The sequence below is a fragment of the Coturnix japonica genome, chromosome 2, assembly GCF_054131305.1.
Source record: "Coturnix japonica strain WE chromosome 2, WE-NBRP24, whole genome shotgun sequence".
Taxonomy (NCBI): Eukaryota; Metazoa; Chordata; class Aves; order Galliformes; family Phasianidae; genus Coturnix; species Coturnix japonica.
The window spans coordinates 22,135,057-22,156,815 of NC_140664.1; the positions used below are offsets into that span (position 1 = coordinate 22,135,057).

At 38.9% G+C, this 21,759-nt stretch overlaps 1 protein-coding gene across 3 annotated transcripts in view; it reads right to left on the reverse strand.

The window, feature by feature from the left end:
• Positions 1-17,905: 17,905 nt before the first annotated feature.
• Positions 17,906-21,759, reverse strand: part of SLC26A7 (solute carrier family 26 member 7) — a 77,923-nt gene continuing 74,069 nt past the window's right edge. For 2 of the 3 annotated variants that reach the window (XM_085537228.1, XM_085537227.1), the window contains one exon: positions 21,044-21,203. In XM_085537228.1, coding sequence (XP_085393354.1) covers positions 21,175-21,203 — 29 coding nt within the window. In that variant the 3' untranslated portion in view covers positions 21,044-21,174. Of the gene's footprint in view, positions 21,204-21,759 lie in introns of all 3 variants that reach the window. The other variant, XM_085537229.1, reaches the window with a different exon arrangement.

Below are 21,759 nucleotides of genomic sequence, written 5' to 3' on the forward strand. Positions count from 1 at the left end.
ACTGGGCTAGAGGAGGGGAAGCAAAGCAGGCACCTATAAAACACTATTTCAATTTGTGTATCAAGACTTTTATTAGCAAAGCTGATGGCAAGCGGCACTCCAAGCTGATGAAGTTCACAATAAAAAAGCCATAGAGACCATTCCCTGGCTTTTTAATTGTCCTTTCTAAATCACCCATGGTATGAATTTTGGAATTAAGTGGTTTAATAGCTGACTCAACCGAATGGTTTTGATGATGGTTTTATTCAAATGAGGAACAAGCTGTGCCTGCAGCGTACAGCGGCTGGGGAGCAGCGGCGGCAGCCCTGGGGGCAGGCGCCAAGCGTGACGGGGGTCCAGGAAGTGTTGTGGCCCCACGCAGAGCCCGCCTGGCTGCCAGGCCCCCGGCAGTACAGGATGCGGTGGGACCAGTGAGAGTCTCCGTAGTCACTGGGGCTCGGCTCTACCTTTCCCCCGTGGATGAAAGGAGCTGGGTTTGCTGGGTAGGAGATTTCAGGGGTAGGCTGAGCCCCTAGCAAAGGCTGGTGACATCCCTGCTGCTGTTGTGTGAGCAAGGAGGAGGTGAAATTTGCATTGCCATGAGGCCCTGAAAAGCCAAGATTGCTCCTTCTCATGGAACAAGGAAACAGAGATGGGTTTAAAAGCAGAAATGAAGTCTTGTATTCATCTTCCCTCATATACTATCATCTCCTCACTTTGTGGTCCAATTTCAGTACATCTATATACTCTACTATAGTACAGGTGACAAGACAGTTTTGTACCCATTCAGTTCAATTACACAGCAGTGCCGCACAGACTTGGAGAGCAAGATGTATACAAGAGGGTGCTTGGTGGAAGTAGAAATACCAGACATACCACCCTATTCCTGTCCCTGTCCCTTCCTTCTGACCTTGCATCAGGAGCAGGAGGGATGCAATAGTTTGTCAAGAGTCACCCCTGGTAGGCCCAAGACTCCATCTCTACTCTCAGTGTTTAATCACTAAGAAACCTTAGGTTGTTTTTAAGACTCTTATGATGGGGGACTGTCTTTCATTAGGTTCTTGCCATAAATGATCTGCCTCTAGAACCTCCCCGGTCACCCACTGGGGCACATAAGCACTAACTTCTTTAGCAGGATGGTGTTTCTGAGCACCCACAACACTGATCTACATCTGGTTGACCATGCCATGACCTGCTATGCTCTGTATGTTACACAAGATTGTTTGCAGTCTTTTAAGAACACTTTATTCATATTCATATCTACACCTAGCTTTCTTTGAAAACTCAAAGAATTTGGAATCAATCAAATAAATGTCTGAAAACTCCTATATATTACCATTATTTCTCATTTTGTTTCTGTAAGGTTATCAACCCTCCATAATACATAACAGTATGCAGGAAACAAAAATGTTTTCCACAGCTGTTAAAACCTCAACAAATTAATTAGAGAAGTAAAAATAAAGACAAAACTACTGAATTTATTACCCAATATGATTGCATATTTTTGTTCAAATTAGATAGGCCTAAGTAAAACTAACCAATCAGGATTCAGCGGTTTGTGAAGATACACCAAGTCCTCAGGAATAAGACAGAAACTGAAAAATGAAGTGAAACTGATGTTAGGATTCTTCTTGTTTTTTCACTTACAGCTTTCAGCATGAAATGGTCACCATAGGAAAAATGAGTTTCTTCATTCACCTCTTTAAAGGAATATACTTTCAAATACTTTCTGCATATGCTGAGAAAGGATGAATTAGTGGTGGATGATTATAAAGAGGAAATGGATCAAACTAAGACTCTGTCCCATACTTCCTAGCCATTTCTGAGACATAAATGAGGTTCTCACAGCCCTGGGAGAAGGACACCAGAAACAGCACCACAAAACTCATGGACAAATGAAGCTTTACCCCCAAAACACACACATGGATAGCAGCAGCAGGTGCATTCTGCATTCATAGAAACTCTGCATGAATGTTGGATGAAACTCTGAAGACAAACATATTCTTTATTGTGATTTATTAGCCAAATTATTTTATTCCTAGGAAACATTTACATAAAAACATAAATTATTGTAATTAAGTAGTTAGAAAATCATTGATTAAAAGTTATCTGATTTATATGGCATTTCCAATGTAAAATCCATTCTGTGAAAGAATCATAAATTATTTTCTAAAATTTCCCTATGTTTCTGATCCCCAGAAGGGGCAATTATGATTTGAACTATTCAGAAATCTATTTGGTAACATCGCATGAAACCACCGTCTCTCCTGTGCACTGACATCCATCAAACAAAATCATTTCAGCATCATCAATCACCTCATAAAAGAAATAATACATTTATTGTGATAGTGCACAATCAATATCTTCTGCTTTGAAGATAAATCTTATTTCAATTGTCAGACAGCAGGAAACTATTATTCTATGAAAATATTCTGTTTCATTCAAAGCATCTCTTAATTAAAATTTATGACAATTTTATTAAGAGTGTAGTTGGGAAGGCAATTTCTTTTGTAAAGCTGAAGCTTTACAAACTCACCACACTTACTCTGTGGTAGAAACAAAAAAGAACACAAAGATGTTTTCTCCTGCTCATAGCTTGAAGTACTTCCTCCTACTTATATGACTCCTCATACTACTATTATCAGAGATAGATAGATGTTATCAACACTGTTATCAGTGATAGAATCAGACAGATTCTGATCGGTGCTTCTATCTCCCAACCAGATACCTTAAATATGTGTTTTCCACTCCAATCTAATTATACTTCAGTCCAAAATTAGTATTATTAAAACCAAGAAAACCAAGAAATTGCTTCAGACAAGATATTTTGCAATTAATTTGGCATCATTTTGGTGTTAAGCTAAGAATCCTTACTATTTCTAGTAGAAAATAAATATCCCTTGGAAATAAAAAGTCACTTTCATTTCAATGTCAGGCTTATCAGTATTTCTAGATGCTCTTGAAAGAGAATCTTGGAAGAAATTTCCATTCCATTCTTTTCTTACATGCTCTAAATAAGTATTCTACTGGCCATTGAAATGCCACCACTTGCACAGGTGAAATCCTGCGCAGTGTGAACATTAATGACAAAAACTAAGATGACATAGATGGAAATTTCAACAGTTTGAATTTTTGTCATTGTAGTAATTTCCCTGGCAAATATTTCCTAGCTAAAAGCAGTAACTTCTCTGATTTCATTGAAAATATGCTTTGCTATAAAATGCTCTCTGTAGTATTTTATGTAAGAGTAGAAATATTTTATGTAAGAGTTCTCTCAATTAAAATGTGATTTTTCCCCATAGTTCTTTCCTTTCTGGCAGAGAGTCCATGTAAGGTTCACAAAATCAGAGGATTAGTGCCATGAAATTGAAGTAATTTATACAAATGGAGATGTATAGAGATGTTACCATTCTGTAAATTTACATCAAGTGAAAATCCGTGGATCAAATATCTAAACTTAAAATGTCCTGATAGTGAAATAGGGGTGGTTCACAAAATCATAGAATCACCAGGAAAAGACCTCCAACCTCATCCAGTCCAACCATCCACCTACCAAAAATATTTACTCACTAAACCATGTTCCTTAGTGCAACATCTCAATGTTTCTTGAACACCTCCAGGGACAGTGCCTCAACCACCTCTCTGGGTGGTTCATCATTCATCATTCCATTAGACAGTTCACATAATATATCTCTAAGTGCATCCAAGATATAAACGGAAATAAAGCTTATGGTACTCTGTTAGACTTCAAGACAGCCCTAATTGATTTCAGTGGGAATTGCATTTATGTTTCTAAGGGGAGATTTCAACTGTTCCTATTAAAATGCAGAATCTCTACACAGAGTGTTACAAGAATCTGAAAGAATGGTCAGGTTAAGTTTTTCTCAAGAGGCCCGAGGATGCAGCAGCTGACATGGAGTATATAACAATAATTTGAAAAGATGAGTATACACATTTCTCAGTAGTGGTGCACTTTGGATAGCAGGGCTCCATCAGAAGCTGTTCTTGAGTTTGTGCTGGTTTCATTTCCAACAGATTTCTGAAAGAAATAACAAAGCCTAATGGGAGAGTTAATGCCTAAGAGTGCTGTATATTTTTGTTTATTTGGAACAGTTCTGTAGGCTGCCTTGTTGTGCTTTCATGCCCCTGTTCAAGGTACAGCAGTGTGTGTGTAATAATGAGCATCCTTAAGGGCCAAGGGCTTCTAGCCAGCCCTGCAGATATCTGTGCTGTCCAGCTGTACTGGAGGAGATGCTGCGTGTGACTGCTGGGCCTGCATCTCTTTCAGCTCAGCTTACTGGCCCAGCTTTTTTGTCAGGGGAGAACCAGCAGCACTGCAGTGGCTTCTTGATGCTAAATCACACAGCATCTTTTGGCTTTGGCAGATTGAAGATTGGCAGGTCAAGACTGGCTGCAAGTCCTGCACAGCAGTGTGCATGTAGGAGAATGTAGGGGGAATGTGCAGTAGTGCTCCCTGTTTTCCTCTCAACAAAGGCCAAGTCAGTGGGCAGTAGGAAAGCAAGCAGTTTTTATTTCCTGCTTACGTGTTTTTCCTCAGGGTAGTATACAGTCAGTGAAACAACTCATATCAGTAAGTTCAGTGTCTGCTGGGCATTAGCTGAGACAAACACACACTCTATACTTTCAAACTTGCCAAGTAACTTTCTTTTATGCTATGGTCTTCTTGCAAGAAAATCCAGTCAATGTCTTAGAGGAAGCCTGTCTGTCCCATTTCATCCATTTAGTCGCTTGACTCTCTGTAGCTTGCTGCTGCCTCACAGGATCTTCTATGGGCAGTGGAAGCATAGCTAAAAGCCCAGAGATTTATGACTTCAATTGTTTAGCTCGCTGGCAATAATGCATCATGATAGAAGCAATTGTTGGAACAGGCAGCTATGATACCATTCTTTTATGAAAAACTGTAGTTTGAGATAAGAAAGGCAAAAGAAGTCTCTTGTGAATATTATTGTCCTCTGGAAATTATCCCAAAAAGATTTGCAGTTTCTTTATGGACTATGGCTAGAGTTCATTGATCCACAGACTATCATCCTGAAGAGCAGATTAAAAACAGATGGCCACAGGTCTGCTCATGGCTACAAATCTCAAAAGAAATGAGAGGTAGCACAGTGGTGACTGACCACAAATAAAAGCCTAGAAACCATTTTTAGTTTTATTTTTAATTCCTTCTTTGATTCCTCTGTTGTTTTATACGATGTCCATTGTAGTTAGAACTCAAATAATATTGATACAAAGAAGGTTACTATCCCTATCTATTTAGTGAATGGCTCTGGCATGGTCACATTCTGCAATGAAGCAAGGAATCACTAACACAGGGCAATTGAATTCTAGTTAGCAAAGAGCTGTTGGGTACCGCTGATTTTGGTGTGGCAGCAATTCTGTTACAGGGCAGGGCCAGGAGCAGCGGTTTTACACCATGCCATTATAAAGGCAGCCCCAAGGAGCACAGCTCCCCAGAGCACTGCAGAGTGGGCAAATGGAAGGTTGTACATCAGTAATAGCATGACACAGCAGTATGCGCTGCAGCTGGTGCAGGCAGGTTGAACAGGGAGAGCAGAACAGCCCTCCTCATTTGAAGAACTGGCTCCCCTGTTTGCTGCCTCCCAGACAATAAATGTAACCATGGTCTCCACTAGGCAGAAAAATCTTGCCCAAAAGAGTGCAGTTACCCAGACCAAGTGCTTGCCCAGAAATGTGACTGTTTTGGTCCCTTGCTGCAGGGAGTGCTTGAGCCTGTTGCTGCCCCCGCACAGTGGTAGGAATGCCACATGCATGAGTTGTGAGTGGGTGGAAGATCTGTTCAGCATCGTGGCAGAAGGGCAATTGTCATAGGCATCTCCCTTCTGAGAAGAATGGAGAGCTCGATAGGTTGGCCTGACCTTAACCATAGGAAAGTAAGCTGCCTCCCTGGGGCCTGGATCAGGGTCGTTATCAAGAGAATCAGTAGTCTGGTTCACTCCTCTGATTATTATCACCTACTGATGGTTCCAGCCAGCAGCCATGAAGTCACAGAGAGAAGACTGAGGACTATCAAAATGGACCTCAGGGCATGGGAGTGGTTAGTGAACAGAGAGGGAGTACAAGTGGTGTCTTCTTCTGTCCCTTCAGTGGCAGTGAGGAATACTGAGAGGACTGTGAAAACACATCTGATAAGTACTTGGCTGAAGAGCTGGTGCCACCACAGGAATTTTAGCTTATTTGACCATGGAGTGGTTTACTCAGCACTGTCCTGATGGCCTGCTGATTGGGTCCATGTGGGTCATAAGGGGTAAAGAATTCTGGCCCAGGAGCTGTCTGGGCTCATCCACCCTTGTGAGGCTCTATCTGAAGCATTGTGTCCAAGCCTGGGGACCAAAGTACAGAAGAAATACTTCTGAAGATACAGAAGAGATGTTGGAGGAGGTCCTGAGGAGGACCACGAAGATATATCTCTCCTATAATGAAAGGCTGAGGGAACTGGGCTTTTTTAGCTTGGCGATTAGAAAGCTCTGGGGAGACCTCATTGTGGCCTTCCAGTACTTGAAGGGAGCACATAGGCAGGAGGGGAAACAAATTTTACATGGTCATTTAGTGATAGGATGAGGGGGAATGGCTTTAAACTGAAACAGGGTAGATTTGTGTTAGATGTTATGAAGGAATTTTTTACTCTGAGTGATGAGGTGCTGGAATATGGTGCCTAGAGAAGTTGTGTATTCCACATCCCTGGAGGCATTCATGGCCAGGTTGTATGGGGCCCTGGACAGCCTAATCCAGTGGGTGGCAGCCATGCCCATGGCAGGGGAGTTGGAACTGAATGATCTTTAGGTCACTGCCGACCCAAGCCATTCTATTATTATTCTATGAAGGTATGCAAAGGAGAGTGAAGTAGATAAAACTATATAAATGTATGAAATTATATATATATATATATAACTATCTTAAAAAAAATAAAATAAAAACAACAAACAAACACTACTAAATCTTTTATGTTGGGCCTTTGTTAAATTATTGTGTTGGAGCAGCACATTGTTGGTGAAAAGAGTCCTTGTATAAACTGACTTGAATTGATGATAGCACTTCAGCTTTAGTGGATTGGGTCAAGTAAAGATTAGGTGTAAATTATGTGTCCTCATAAAAATGATAAGTATATACTGCAAGATAAAGCAGTACAGAGGATGAATCCCTAACTATTTTAACTGTCATGTCAAAATCCTTGTTTTCACTTAATATATGCAGATTTGTTAATATTATAAGTAATATCAGTCCTCATGCATAGAAGTACGACCTCACAGACCATGGTTTTCCATCCTCCCTTTTCATACTGTTTGGAACACAACTTCTCAATTTATTATGCAGTTCTGCTCCATTTTGAGCAATATTTTCTGTTTTTTTGTTTGTTTGTTTGTTTTTGGTTTTTTTCCCTTCTCTGAATTAATTGAAATGGTGAGCCAAAATTCCAACATTTCCCAGAAAATAAAAATTCCAGAGAGTGTTAACATGCTTATTAAAGTAACTTATTTCAACAACATTCTTTTTCACTCTGATCTCAATATCATAATTCTGAAAAGATAAAAAATCTTCAACTTAAGATTGTAAAAATTCTGTATATCCAGTTATTATGCTAGATACTGTGTTTGGATGTTATGTTATATCAAAACACGCGTTACATATAATTTAATTAACAAAGGATTTGAATAGGAGAAATAAGGATAAAATAAAATAAATCTTGACTTTCTTTTTTCAAATACATTTTTTCAAAAACATATTTAGTATCTTGAGAATAATGAAACTGTGAGCTCTTCTATAAAATTGGTTTCAAGCAGCAAAACATGAGCCTGGTCAGGTGGTGACATTCGCATACAGTCCATTATTCAATTTCAATTCTGCTTTTTACAAATGTTTTCAAACACAAATAAAATGCAAGCAGTTTTTAGCGAGTATCTCCTTAATACTCTTCATTTAATGAGCTCAGTGATACTAATTGCAATTCTACAATAATGCATATAATGCATAAACTGTGTACTCAACATTATTGTTAAAAACATTGCTGTAAATGGTTGAAGGAATCGGGTTGCTTTGTTGCTGTTCTTAGATTGAGAGTATTTTTATTTTTCATTTATTCTTGAAATGTTTCCAAGCACAGCTGCATGTACTTCAGACTTGGTACCAATGAAGAATAGTGTCTGTAAATACCCATTCTTCAGATATTAGAAGTATTTAAGCGTAGAAATTGATTATGAAAAATTATTTTTAAATATTGAGTGTGCTTTAAATATGCATTTAAGTTGGCTAGGTTTCTTGTTTACCATGGTTGAAATGTGAAAAATAAATGAAGAAACACAATCTTCCCACTTCAGTTAATGTTCAGGAATCAGCATTAAAGTACTGGGAGGCGCCAGCCCTTCACAAGCCCACCTTTGTTGGCATATCCTGGAATGCAAAAAAAACTTGAAAACAAAACAACATAGAAATTCTGGTCATTACAGCTCTGTCTTCTGAATTCCGAATTCTTATGATTCTATCTGGTCTACTGGTTGGCAACTCTGCACATAGCAGAGGGGTTGAAACTAGATGATCATTATGGTTCTTTTCAACCCAGGCCATACTATGATTCTATAAATTAAAATTTGGATCCTGTAAACATCCAAAATATCAGATGCAGCTCAGAATTTCAGCAGAAAAGGCAGTGTGGTTCTTACCTCCCATAAATTAAACTCATTTTTCCCCAGGACATTGTAATTTCATTTGCATCATTGTTATTCTTCACCAATGTGGAAGGGTTTCTTTCTCATTTACAACAGACGGAATTGACAATTTGCTATCAAAATGTTTTCTGTAGTGAAAATTACTTTGCAATTAACATGTAAGATTTATTAAAAGAATTCAATCATGTTGAGCCTTTTAATTAATGATGCAACAAAAACCAGCAAAATAAACAAACAAAAAACACAAGCAACCAACCAACCAAAAAAAAACCTCAGAAAATCTAAAAAAAAAAATAAATCCAAATACATGTTCTGTTAATGGTAAGCAAAAGCCATTTTATGTGCATGTTTCTGTTATTTGCTGAACCAATTTCACTAGTGGAGAAAGGTTTTCTTTGTGTGTTTGTTCTTATTGTGAAAAAACAGCAGCTTTTCCCCCAAAATCCATCCTGCAAGTGTGTGAAACTAGATTAAAATGTAAGGATTAATTTCTTCTGACATACTTAACCCCTCTGTAACCATCTCTGTTTTATTATGCTGCTGGGTACTATCAGAATTCACCTCCTCGCCATGGCAGGGAATATCTCAGGCTCAACAAAATTTCAGGGGAGGGGTCATTGCATGAATCCAGCAGTTCTTCAGTGATGTTTTTTGATAACCAAAGATCTGATCTCTGTCATGTTGATAAAGATTGATTCTTGGGAATGCTCTGCTGTTTCTGTCATTGCAAGGTCTGGCTCCTCTCAATTGCTGGCCTGAAGACAAGCCTCACTGCCATTATTCCAGAGGTAGCCTCACAAAATCATTTTTATAAAATTCTCGCAATTCAAAAAATATTTTACGTCTGATAACGAATTTACCCTGTTTTCACTTTTCTGTGGCTGGATTTTGATGTAAGTTACACCAAAGGACTTCTAGCATTAAGGATCTTCAACAGATGCAACCATGGAGGATGCTTTTACTCGTTTGTACTTCCAGACTCAGGCTAGGCAGCATGTGAGATTCCCATGAAGCCTGAGGTGGGATTCTGAATGCTCCCCCAAACCTTCAGACTTTTCTAATGCAGAGTTTGGCTCAGAGTATTGTTTGTTCAGTGGTTAAAAACCATACTGAACAACAACGAACAACAAAATCATCCATAGCCTGCATTCAAATCCTGAAGTGTTTATTATACAAACAATGAAGGGCTGTAATCAAAGATACCTGCTGTTAAAATTGCTGTTATGACCACATTTTTAAGTAAAGACGCAATTTTTCTGTAATTTACAGTGTCTTATGTTCTGGAAAGCCAGATGACTGTTCAGCCAGGAGTGGCAAGGAAAGTAAACTGTCAGTTCCTGTCTCCAGGGATCAGCTGATGATATTGATTGTGCAGTGGTATAAAGAAGGAAATGAGGAAGTTGCATTAATTGTTGTATACTCATCATAGTATTCAGCACAGAAGGGTTAAAGAATGAATGCCTAATGAAAACAAGTAGAAAGAATGGAAAGGAATAATTGTAATTATTCACAAGATGAGAATGAAGAAAATACTTGGGATGTGTGTAGTTCTGTTTGTTGTTAATGACATTACAGACTACTAAGTCTAGGGAGGACTGAAATGTAGTAAGACTACTTACATTCGTCTATAACATGGATATAGATGCTTAGAATTATACCTACATTCAGGAAATTGTTGGCAACTTAGTAGTCAGAGCCTGTAAGTCATAGATACGGATGCAATGGAAATGACATGCTGGGAAATGTAAACTGTCTGAATAGGGCTCACATGTCATTTGATAGATTGCCCAAGGAGCCAGACAGCCTTTGCTTTTCTCACTAACTGGTCTCTTGAACTTAAACATCTGTTGGGCATGCAAGGACATTTCAAGCACTAGGATAGCTGGTGGGAATATGTCTTGTTAACCCCTTAGTGTGACCAGCTTTGAGGATAATGATCTACACTGTCACAAAAACTGGTTCAAGTTAACTTGCTGCACTCGTTGCATGCAAACCTAGACCTGGCCAGGGAAAATGAATTAATTCTCTCTGGAACCAAGTTTGCACTGATATTTTTAACCTTCCTGTGTTTTTACAGGAGGTAAGTTGGCTGCAGTTCATTCTGCAGTGACCACTGGATTCACTATTGAGCAACTGTCCGTTTTGAGACAGTGCAAAAGGACTCAACCTAATGAGTTCTTGCCTTTACTGCATTTCAAAAGAACTCAGATGACAACATAAATGAAATCAAATACATAAGAGAGTCCACAAACATTTTAAGGGACAGAAATATTTTCAATAGTGGAGCTATTTTTTTAATATTATTTTTAAAAAAACAACTATTCTTTCATTTATCTTTTGGACTGTTTTGAAATATAGTGTGATTATTTTGTCCTTCCACCCTTTTACTGTCACAGTTTTTCTCTAGGACTGTTTTTCATCAGATAGGAACGTCCTGTACAATACAAAAAGCAAACATTTTTTTTTTCTTTTTCAATAGAAAAAAGAAAAATAATAATAATCCAAAGGTTTCACTGTGGAATGAGAAAGGGTCTGATGACATTTTCGAGCAGCCAGCAACTCATGCTGTCATGCATAGGGAAAAAGCCACTAAAATATCCCCATCTAAAATATCGCAAAATTATGTAGAGCTCAATCCTGGGGAGCCATCTGCCATGTGAAAGCTCCACTGATTTCTAAAGGCGTTCATTGCAGGCAGGCTTGCAGGACTGGACGCATAATTTGTCCCTTTTAGAAACTGTAGCTGTCGAAAAGATGCTTTCATCAAACCACGTGAGTGGCACAGGCAGACTGACAAAATGGCCATGAATCTCACTGGGCAAAAAAACAACAAAACAACATACCCTCAAAAGGAGTTTTCATGCTGGCTGAAGAAGTGCCACAGCTACAGGTGTGGAAATGAGCTATTTGTGAAAGGATATGGCAGGATGGCAGGATATCCTGCCATGCGTATGCATGGAAATCTGGCTGCTCTCTGGGAGATTTCTCTTCAGAAAGTGTGCAGATAAGGTTCCTCCTCTGTAATTGCCCTTTTCTGAATTGTAAGTCCTTAAAACCAAAGTTAAACAACACCAGCCCACATGGAGGATTTTTTTTTTTGTAATACACAAATATATATTTGTACATATACAAATATATAGACTGAGATATGCATATGGGCATTTAATATGTCGGCATTTCTTGACACTTTATTAGCAAATAAATGTTGATGGTGGATTATTGTGTCCTGCTTTGGGACAGAAAGGTGTTCTTGCAACCTCACGGTTCTGTGTTCTGGAAACACTGAATTTAGATGTGGAGGAAACAAGCTGCATAAAGGCAGAAGGGCATTTGTTTTACAAATTGCAGCCTGATGAGCTCAGCAACAACATTAAATACCCATGGAGAGTTACTATAATACAAATACTAAATGAAAAATCATTTATGGCAACAGTGAAAGCAATGCCTTTGATATATAACTATATAAAGTAGACAAAATTCCATTAATTTTCAACTTGGGACAGACGGCATATTTGAATTTCCAGACATGCCAAATGGCAATTTTGGCTTCCAGTCTTTGAGATGTGGCTGATCTATTATGGGTGATAACAGCATATGCTACTTTCTGAGTCGGTTTCTGTTATGTCATGCGAAGCACCACCGCTAGTAATGGGAGGCATTTTTGCATTAGCTAAGTTGCAAAGTGAGGTTCATAATGTAGCAAATATTGGAGCTGCAAAGGTAGATTCAGTACTTGAGATGGATGTCAGATTAACAGTAAATAAATCAATGAAAGTAAACCTCACTTGGCAAATCAACATGGCATGTAGTTTGTTCAGATTGTTTTTTCTCCATGTCAAAGTGTTGTGTTGTTTCTTGACAACATCCTTTAGCCTGGGAGAATAAAAGAAGATGTTTGGCCTTTGTGGGTCTGTGTCCGAACTTGTATGTCCTGGGGAGGTACAGGGCTGCTTGAGATGCTGCCGAGCAGCAGTGAACAGGCGAGGAACAGCAGTGTCTGAGAGCAATTTGATGGAGCAGATGTTGCATCCCGGCACTGCTCAGCTTCCTCAAGGCTCTGTCTGGTGTCATCCCTTTCCTAAATGAGTTTTCATAATGAATTTATTTGTTAATTGACACATAAAAATCTGTGTTAATATAGCGGTAAGGGCCTATCTTGAATTTACATTGCTGCGAAATTGTAGAAAATAAAAAACATGAGCTTGACTACCATCAAAACTTATCCTCTCCTTTTCATGGGGAAGAAACAACTGGTACAGACATACTTTACACTGCACACAATCAAACATCGCTTCTTTTTTGCTGGTGCTTGCTAAAGGAAATAATATTTACATTGGAATATCCTTTTTGATACTTACTCAGGGAGAAGCAGCATCTCCAGTCCCTGGTAAATGTTTTGGCAGATGCTCCTGGCCTTGATGGGCACAGCAGCACTAGGATACTATGGCTTCACATGGTGCCCAACCGGCAGCTCTGGTGTCACCAGTTATCCCTCTGCTTCCCAAGCCAGGCAACAAGGAACATCTTTAATGCCTGACACAGGTTTAAAGTTGTTCCCCCTCTGTCTTTCATGGTTTCCACAATTTTGGCAGCAGAGCTAACAAAACACAGAAGTGGTTTTATTTTCAGACATAATCTAGGGCAGCTCCTTCAGTACAGTAGCCTAGTTGTTACCAAATGGCATGAGAAATCCAGAAACTAGCTCCCTCTTGAGATTATATGATTCAAATTTACCTTTTTCCTTCAGGTGAATACCCTGTCTGATATTTGGTGAGGATACTTTCTACTAAAGCTATGGCAGAAAACTTGACTTGTTTGTAACTTGAGAAGTTTGGACAAGGAGGAAAGACTGTTTTATTGCCTGGAGAAGTTATATGAATGGGAGGTTCTGGGACACCAATCTCTCTTCCCAGGATATTTTTTATGTTTAACATTGAATCCCCACTTCAAAGATCAGAACCCAGGAACTTCACCTGAGCTTATTATGTGTCTGGGCAGCATTGAGAAGAACCTGGCACCTACTTCTCTGCTCCACACATCAGGCATATATATATACATGGATGCGATCCCCCTGAGCCTTGTTTTCTTTACACTGAACAGCCCCGACTCCATCTGACTCTCCTCTTATGTACTCATGGAATTCAACAGACTCCCTTGAACACACCCATATCTCTAATACTGGGAAGCCCAGACCTGGGTACAGTAGTTTTGGGGCAGATTTTCCTGTTCTGTCAGCTCCTAGTTTAAGCTCTCACACTTACATACACACAGCCCAGGTGGGCAGGATGTTACCTTTATTAGCTGAGGATCAGGAAGAATGTAGGTTTGGCAGTTATCCAAACTACATGGATGTCTTTACCCTTATCAGTAAGGCTGAAAGGCCTCCAGATACATTGTGTTTCCTCTGTGTTAAATTAGTTATGCTGTCCTCTGCACCATGACTGCATCTGCACAGGTGGGCTGAAGGCATCTCTCTGCAGCACTCTGTTGTTGCGCTCCATGCTCGGTAGCACAAACCAAGGCACAGGGTGACAGGTCCACACTAAACACTGTCAACATTGCTTGTGGCTAACTGCTGACTGACCCTGACTGACTGTCTAGGTCTCTTATCCTAGCTGTGAATTAATCACATTACTGAAAATATTTCTCCTTTACCTTTCTCTCCTTTAGTCAGCACACTCCTAATTCTATCCAAAGTTTTCTTGGAAACATGCCATGAACTGTGCCTGCTATTACCCCTGCTGGTTCCTGATGAAGTACCTGAATAGCAACACTGATGGAGAAATGATTGAAGTGCTTTGAGCATGGTGTTTGCAATGACTGTCCACAATACAGAGGTGGTAATGCTCAGGATACACCTGTTCCTCCTTATGGACCACCTGTCTGTCTGAAAAGGTGTACTCTTGTGAGGTTGGAAGGAGGCAGATGTGAGTATCCTTGTATATGTACTTAATGCTGTGATGGGTGAAACACCTTTAAAAGCTGCAATTAGTCTTACTCTATGAAATCTTACTCTAGAAAAAAAAAAAACAAACACAAAAAACAAACCACAATAACACACCACACCAACTTCTTTTATTACTGCAAAGAAATTAAAAGGTTTTAAAAACTACATTAGCAGGATCTATGGCAGTGTGAGGAAACTATTCCTCTGTGAGGCAAGTGGCTTCTCTGCAGAAAATTAACTTTCCTGCTGACCAAGAGTCTGACAATAGCAAATGGTTCAAATTTTTATCATCTACCTCTCCCTCACCCAGTATCTCTATACAGCCTGACATCCCAGCTGCCCAACATGCTTGTCAGTCTTTTCACTTATGCACAATATCACACGCTCCCATTCCTTTGATATTTCTTCTCCCATCTGGTCTCTTCCCACACTCCACTGCCTCCTCCTAGTCCCAAGACCTGCACAATCCCACAGTCCAGCTGCATCTCAGCCTGGTCTCTGGCTTTGCATCTGCACTGTTGCAGTTGTGCTGCAGCTACTGTTGCACCCAAAAGCATTTGGGCTACTCAAGCTGCAGAGGAGACTGTAGGAGAGAGGACAAAAGAAAGGAGAACAAGCAAAGACTGCAATCTCCTGGTCTGCAGTGTGTCGTGGGTCCCTTACAGTCACCATCATCTCCATTTCGTGGGGTTAGGAATTGAAGACATTAGGCATACTGGAGATATGTGAAGTGGAGGCAACAACAGAATCAGGCCAGCAATGAACATGAAATACGATTGGAAGATTTAAACACAGATTTACTGCTGAAAATAAAATGAAAATGCAGATTGCAAATGTAATATTCCAAAACCTGTTAGAAATCCGGAAATGTTTCAAGATCAAAAAAAGAGCTTTATTTTTTTCTCTTATCAGTTAGGATTGCTCTCATTCTATCAAAACATGTCTTCTCTTATGGAGGTTCTCTAAATTAAGAATTTGGCTATAGGGACCAAGCTAAAACAGAGTGAAATTCTAAAATTTAAAATGAGTTGCAGACAGTTGAAGAAGGAACCTGAAAGAAAATGGAAATCATGTTTGAAATTATTAGTTTGTACTTCAGTACTACACTGGAGTATATATTGAGTACAGGACTGTGACTGCCAAATTTTGTTGGATAGGAAATGTCATTATGTCATTTCAAAATATATTAGAAGAGGCCTTTAGTAATAGAGATGTAGAATCAGTAGGTTCGCAGAAGCAGAATGGAAAAAAAAGCTAAAGACATTACAGCTAATTACTGTACTGACTACTGATGATCCAGTTGAGATGGGCCCTAAGGCAAGCATGATGTTTGGCATCTGATATGTGATGTATGCAGACAGTCCTCCTCAAAAGTATGGGATTAGTAAACATTGTACTTCTTCCTTTACCACAGGGATGACACAGGATGCCCAGCAGTTTACTGATGGGTTGGCTTGAGGAGCAAGTCTGCATGAAGGCCTGTACTTGTGGAGGACCAAATCAGCAAGAGGACATGTGATATCAAGAGGAGGTGTGTGATGTTTGCCAGCATGAATCCATATGGCTGCTGCTTAGGTAATACTGCTTCCCATTTCCCAACACTATCTCCATCCTTAGTCTACCACAGATGAACTGTTGCTATAATTACTATAGCCTGTTCAGGCTTTGAATGTTTGAGAAATCAAGTCAAGTCCCTAGAAGTCATGGGTTTGATTTAAAGATGATTCTCTGAGATTATAAAATAAGGTTACCAGATGACATACACACACACACAAAAAGCACCTCTTTGATGGAACATGTTCTTTCCTGTCTCCTCATGTTTCTAAAACCTTTGGCTCTTTCAACCAGTTTGCTGGTTCGGTCTCCTCAGAAGCTACAAGCTGTCCAAATCTGTAACTAAATGTGAGCTGTTAGGAGTCATTCTGTGACTCTCCTGGCACTTTGCGGACTAACAGAGACCTTTTGTCCTGAACTGATGAGCAACAAACATTTTTAACCATATCACAGGATCTGTGGGCATCATCTTAATTTGTTCATGGTTTTGTTTATATAGTCTTTGATTTACTCAACAAAGCAAAAAATGTGCAAAAACAGTGATCTCCAAAATCTCTCGACTACTAGTAACTCCTTCTCACACAGAATATAAGACTACATAGTTACTGGGAGACAGTGGGATTTGGGTGAATGTAAAGGGTGCAGTTTAATTCAGCACTGTGGAGTTTTATGGGATTCTTAAGTTCTGGTTGCATTTTTAAAGCACAGTGGGGATACAAAGCGTTTACAATCGCCGAGTCTGTCAGAGGGATAACACAGACATTTACAACCACCCGTGCAGCAGTATGATTCACTCCCTCAGTTCTTCTCAGACGTCTCACTCCAGAGTGGTTTCTTCACGATTTTGTGGGTGTCATCAAGTAGTGTAGGTCTAGAAAATAGCCTCTATGAATTTGTGACATTGGAAGTCATTTATGCTTTGCACACCAGTGTAAAGTCAAAAATGTGGATGGTGCATTAATGTTGGCAGAGGCAAATACTTTTATAAATTTCCAGACATGAAAAATTAAGCTGCTGCTTTCAAGGCCAAAGTTACAAGAGAATGTCAATTTCTTTCTCATTAATGCTATCACAGTCATCAGGGATGTGAAAGAATTTACCTATAATTTCCCCAGCACTGGGGAAGGCCACCGACTTTTATATACCATCAGTCTGTAAATGCAAAAGATGTTCAAATTGCAGTATATACAAAGAGGAAGTATTGGGAATATTGCTCTGAGATTTCTGTACCCCTCATGGAGGTAAGAGTCACTGCTAGATGCTATAATAAGAAATGTGAGGAAGCCAAACTTCTGAATATAATGTAATTTATCTCATTCGTAAGATCCAATGCGCAAGTCTCAAGAAAGCAAGGTATCTCATTACAGACCAGTTAGTAAAATGTGTAGTTAAAAAAAAAAAAAAAAAAAAAGCTGTTAAGTATTGTAGTAATGAGGATGGTTTCCTCCTTCCACATGTGAATTACTGCAGTTTGTTTCCACAGAAATTTATTGCTGTGTATGCTAATATTCAATGCTGAAACATGAAAAAAAAAATCAAAATAATAATCAAATGCATTGTAAAACATATGGAAACATGGAGATTATGTGATCTTTACTGAAAATCCATCTTCATGATGAAAGCACCATTTAGAATCCACTCTGGAAGTGCACTCATTCATTTATTTATGAGATGCTACTTTCTGTAGACAAAGAAAATCTCTTCCAAAAATAGGAGTGCCATATTTTCAAGGCATACTGTGTATTTTATTATTGTAACCAGTAAATGTCAAACAGTATTCACACACAGTATTGACGCATTAATGTTTTCATTCAACAGTGCAGATACCTTTCCTCGTTACATTATATATTTATGGCACACAGAGCTGTCAAATAAATTATGTCAAAGCAGCTAAAATCAGACCTTGTGACACTTGAATCATAGAATCAGGGCAAATAACCTTTAAAAAGAAAGACATATGATGAGAATTAGAAACATTTAATTTGCATAAATATAATGTTAACAGTCTTTTCCTTATTACATATTTTATGCCTAATTTGTAATTGTCACTATGTTCATTTCTTTACATCAGTTTGCACTCAGTTTTTTTTCCTCATTGATTGCTTTGTTTTGGAATGTGTGAAACACAAATTCTGCAGGAAGCATATGATCAGATCCCTATTTTAACATATTGCAATTAATACATCTTAAATTTGAGGGAAAACTCTTCATTTGCATAATGTAATATCTAACACTTACTTAGGATTAATTTCTAAAAATAGCTGAAAATTCCTAAACACGTCAAGCAAATGAAATCAGTGAAGGTATTGAGCATCTCTTGAAAATAACATCTTAATGTTTTCCTATAAAGTGCAATATATACCAAAACGTGCAACACTGAAACATGGATTTTCATAATGTAGATGATTTGTACGTTTTGATTTAAGGAATACAAAATGTGAGCATGGAGTACACATACAGGAAGCAGAATGAACAGCTAGACTTTCAGAATTTCTTAGTGCCCAGAGCCCTTGTTGGCTTTGTTAATTGAAACCATGCAGATCAGCACGTTAGGAGAGGAGATACTTCCTCAAGCCTCTCAAACCTTCAAAACCAGAAGGAAGCCAGGGAGCTCAGCACTTCTCAGGACCAGGATCTTGTAATGCTGCTCAGCCTTAGGCATACAAGCACAATTTAAAAAACTCTGCATTCCTCTGAATTGTCCCTATGATTATCCAGGTAAATAAATCTAGAATATACAAAAACGAATATCTGTATCAAGAGAGCAGAATAACAACACTCCCTTATTCTTAGTGGCTGTATTTTATCTCAGTTTTTAGAGCAATACTAGGGCATTTAATGCTAACTGCTCTGTGCAATCCCTTTGCTGCAGAATGTGTTTGGCTCACTTCCCCTCCTGACTCAGAACAAACACAGAATGATAGAATCATAAACACACCAAGATTGGAAAAGACCTCCAAGATCATCCAGTCCAACCATCCACCAATCATCAATAGTTCTCCCTAGACCATGTCCCTCAACACAACGTCCAAACGTTCCTTGAACACCTCCAGGGTTGGTGACTCCACCACCTCCCTGGGCAGTCCATTCCACTGCCTCATCACTCTTTTGGAAAATAAGTATTTCATAACATCCAGCCTGAACCTCCCCTGGCATAAATCGATGCCATACATGGTGTAGCTAATTAGAGATTTGGGGTACACTCCTACCTATCTACAGTCTAATACTTCTTAATGAGCTTGAGGGAAGTCAGTGGACAGTCTATACAGAAAAGCATTGAAGTTGTTACTAAACTCCTTATCAGGCTGAAATTAATACTAAACTCCAAAACTAAAATGTTTTATGTGCTTCCTTGAATCTTCACAAAGAATCAGGCAGCTGTTGGTCAGTTGGTGGAGCAAACATATTATCAGCAGAGATTTGCAGAAAGTCACATGGATGAGACACTCAGTATCTCACAGCCTACAAGCAAAGAGATCAGTGATTTCCTGGCAGTCAGCTGAAGATGAGTGACAGTCAGCCATGGAGTTTTGTAAATGTTAACAACTGAGAGGGATATTTGAGGGGGAAAAAAAAGGGGGGGTGGGGGGGGAAACTAAATCAACACTGAAGTAATTTGCCTTCCTAGATTACTGGTAAAAAAATAGATTATGATCCCTCACCTAGTAACAGTTGCTCTGTCAAGCAGCTCTGGTCTGAAAATGCTCAAACTCAGTACTAATATTTTAGAAGCAATTGTGCAGCTTCCTTTGCTGCCCATCTTCTACCTGCCATCATACATGCCGTGATGCTCTGTACTGCTGAGATACGATTGTTGTGGACACTTGCCAGAAAGAGAAGCTAATTGACAATCTATAGTCTCAAAAATAATATGAAAAATAAGTTAATTGTATAAAATAAAATATATTACAGGAATATCATGAGTATCCCAAAAGCCAGAGTTGGAATATAAGCAAATTCAGAGTTAAAAGGTAAGAAATGTATTTCATTCCTGATTCTACCCCGAGAGACAGTCAAGCAGTAATCACAGCATAAAAACAATTTGAATTATAGTCTCACACTGATTAAACACATTCTTAAACAATCCTGTGCTACAGGAAGGTCCTTGATCTAATGCCTGTCTCAAAACATCCATTTAACACTTTGGACACTTGGACAACGAACAAAACTTACTTCTTACACGATCAAATTCCAGCACTGACCAATTACAGCTCAAGCTGGAAATGCAGACTACTCAGTGCTGAAAACAACAAAAAGTTTTGGAAAAACATGACCAGATTTTCCTCTTCAATCTAAGATAAAGAATATGTGTGGCACTGAAAATACAGCAAACCATTATAACAACTCCTGACATCTACTAGAGAGGGAGACAATCCAACCAATATTCATATGCCTTCTTTGAACAAATAGTGCTTCCACTGACCTTGGAAGGCATAAAAAAATCCTACAATAACCAAGTACAAAAAATGTAAGGATATGTTATCTGTGCTGTGATGCTGTTACTGTAAATGGCAGTCTTGAACAACGAAAAGGGTAAATAACTCCATCAGAAACAAAGTATGCATTGGCATATGGCTTCCCCAAATATAATGTACCGATTATAACACTGCTTTTAAGAAATCCTATGGTCTCATTATTCCATGCACAAAACTATGGATGTGTATTACAACTAAAAATTACAATAGAAGATATCTAAAAGAATATATCTGTTAAACACAGTCAGTATCCAACATCTGCTTTCTAATAACTTGTCTATAAAAGTGTATAAGAATATTATAAAAAACACGGCAGATCAACTATAGGAACAAAAGATCTTTTCTTCTGAATGGCAGATCTGTCACTACTGAGTGTACTAAACATATGGCACAGAAAGTAGCATCTATGATATCTCCTGGAGGAAAAAACAAAAAAAGTTAAGGAGAAACCGTGGTGTAGTTCATTCTGCATATGAGCTGGTTAAACTGTCCACATTGGATGGCTTGGCATCACACTTCACTCTGTTCGCTGAACTTGCTGTATTTCTGAATTGTGAGAAACAGAAAACAAATTATTACAATGTTTTCTTAGAATACCATGTAATTGCCACCATTAAGAAGACTTATAAAAAAGTTATTTATGGTGAGAATGAATGGCATAAAGCAATAAATATGTCTCTTATCAACTTAAAAATGAACATGGCATGACATTGACCTTGGATGTACATAATTTACCATCCTTAATGCAGCAGATATGCAATGGAACCACCAAGTCCTCTTGCCTCTAGCTTTCTTCCACTAAAAATCTGATGTGGGGGTGTTAGAAATGGAAACCCAGACAAAGCACTTTCCATAAATTTCCACCTCCTGCTCTTTTGTACCCTGTTCTGGCACTTCTTTTCTCAAAGTTCCTGCTTACCTCAGGATCTTAACCCTGGTCACAGCATGGTGCTGTTAGTGAGATCACCCTGCCACTCTACTTCGGCTCATCTTCTTTTATCTTCAGATGTGAAAGTGAGGAACTCATTGAGAAACCATATTTCAAACAGCAGCACGCTAATGCCTATACTAATTACAGTTGGAATTTCAGACTATATTCAAG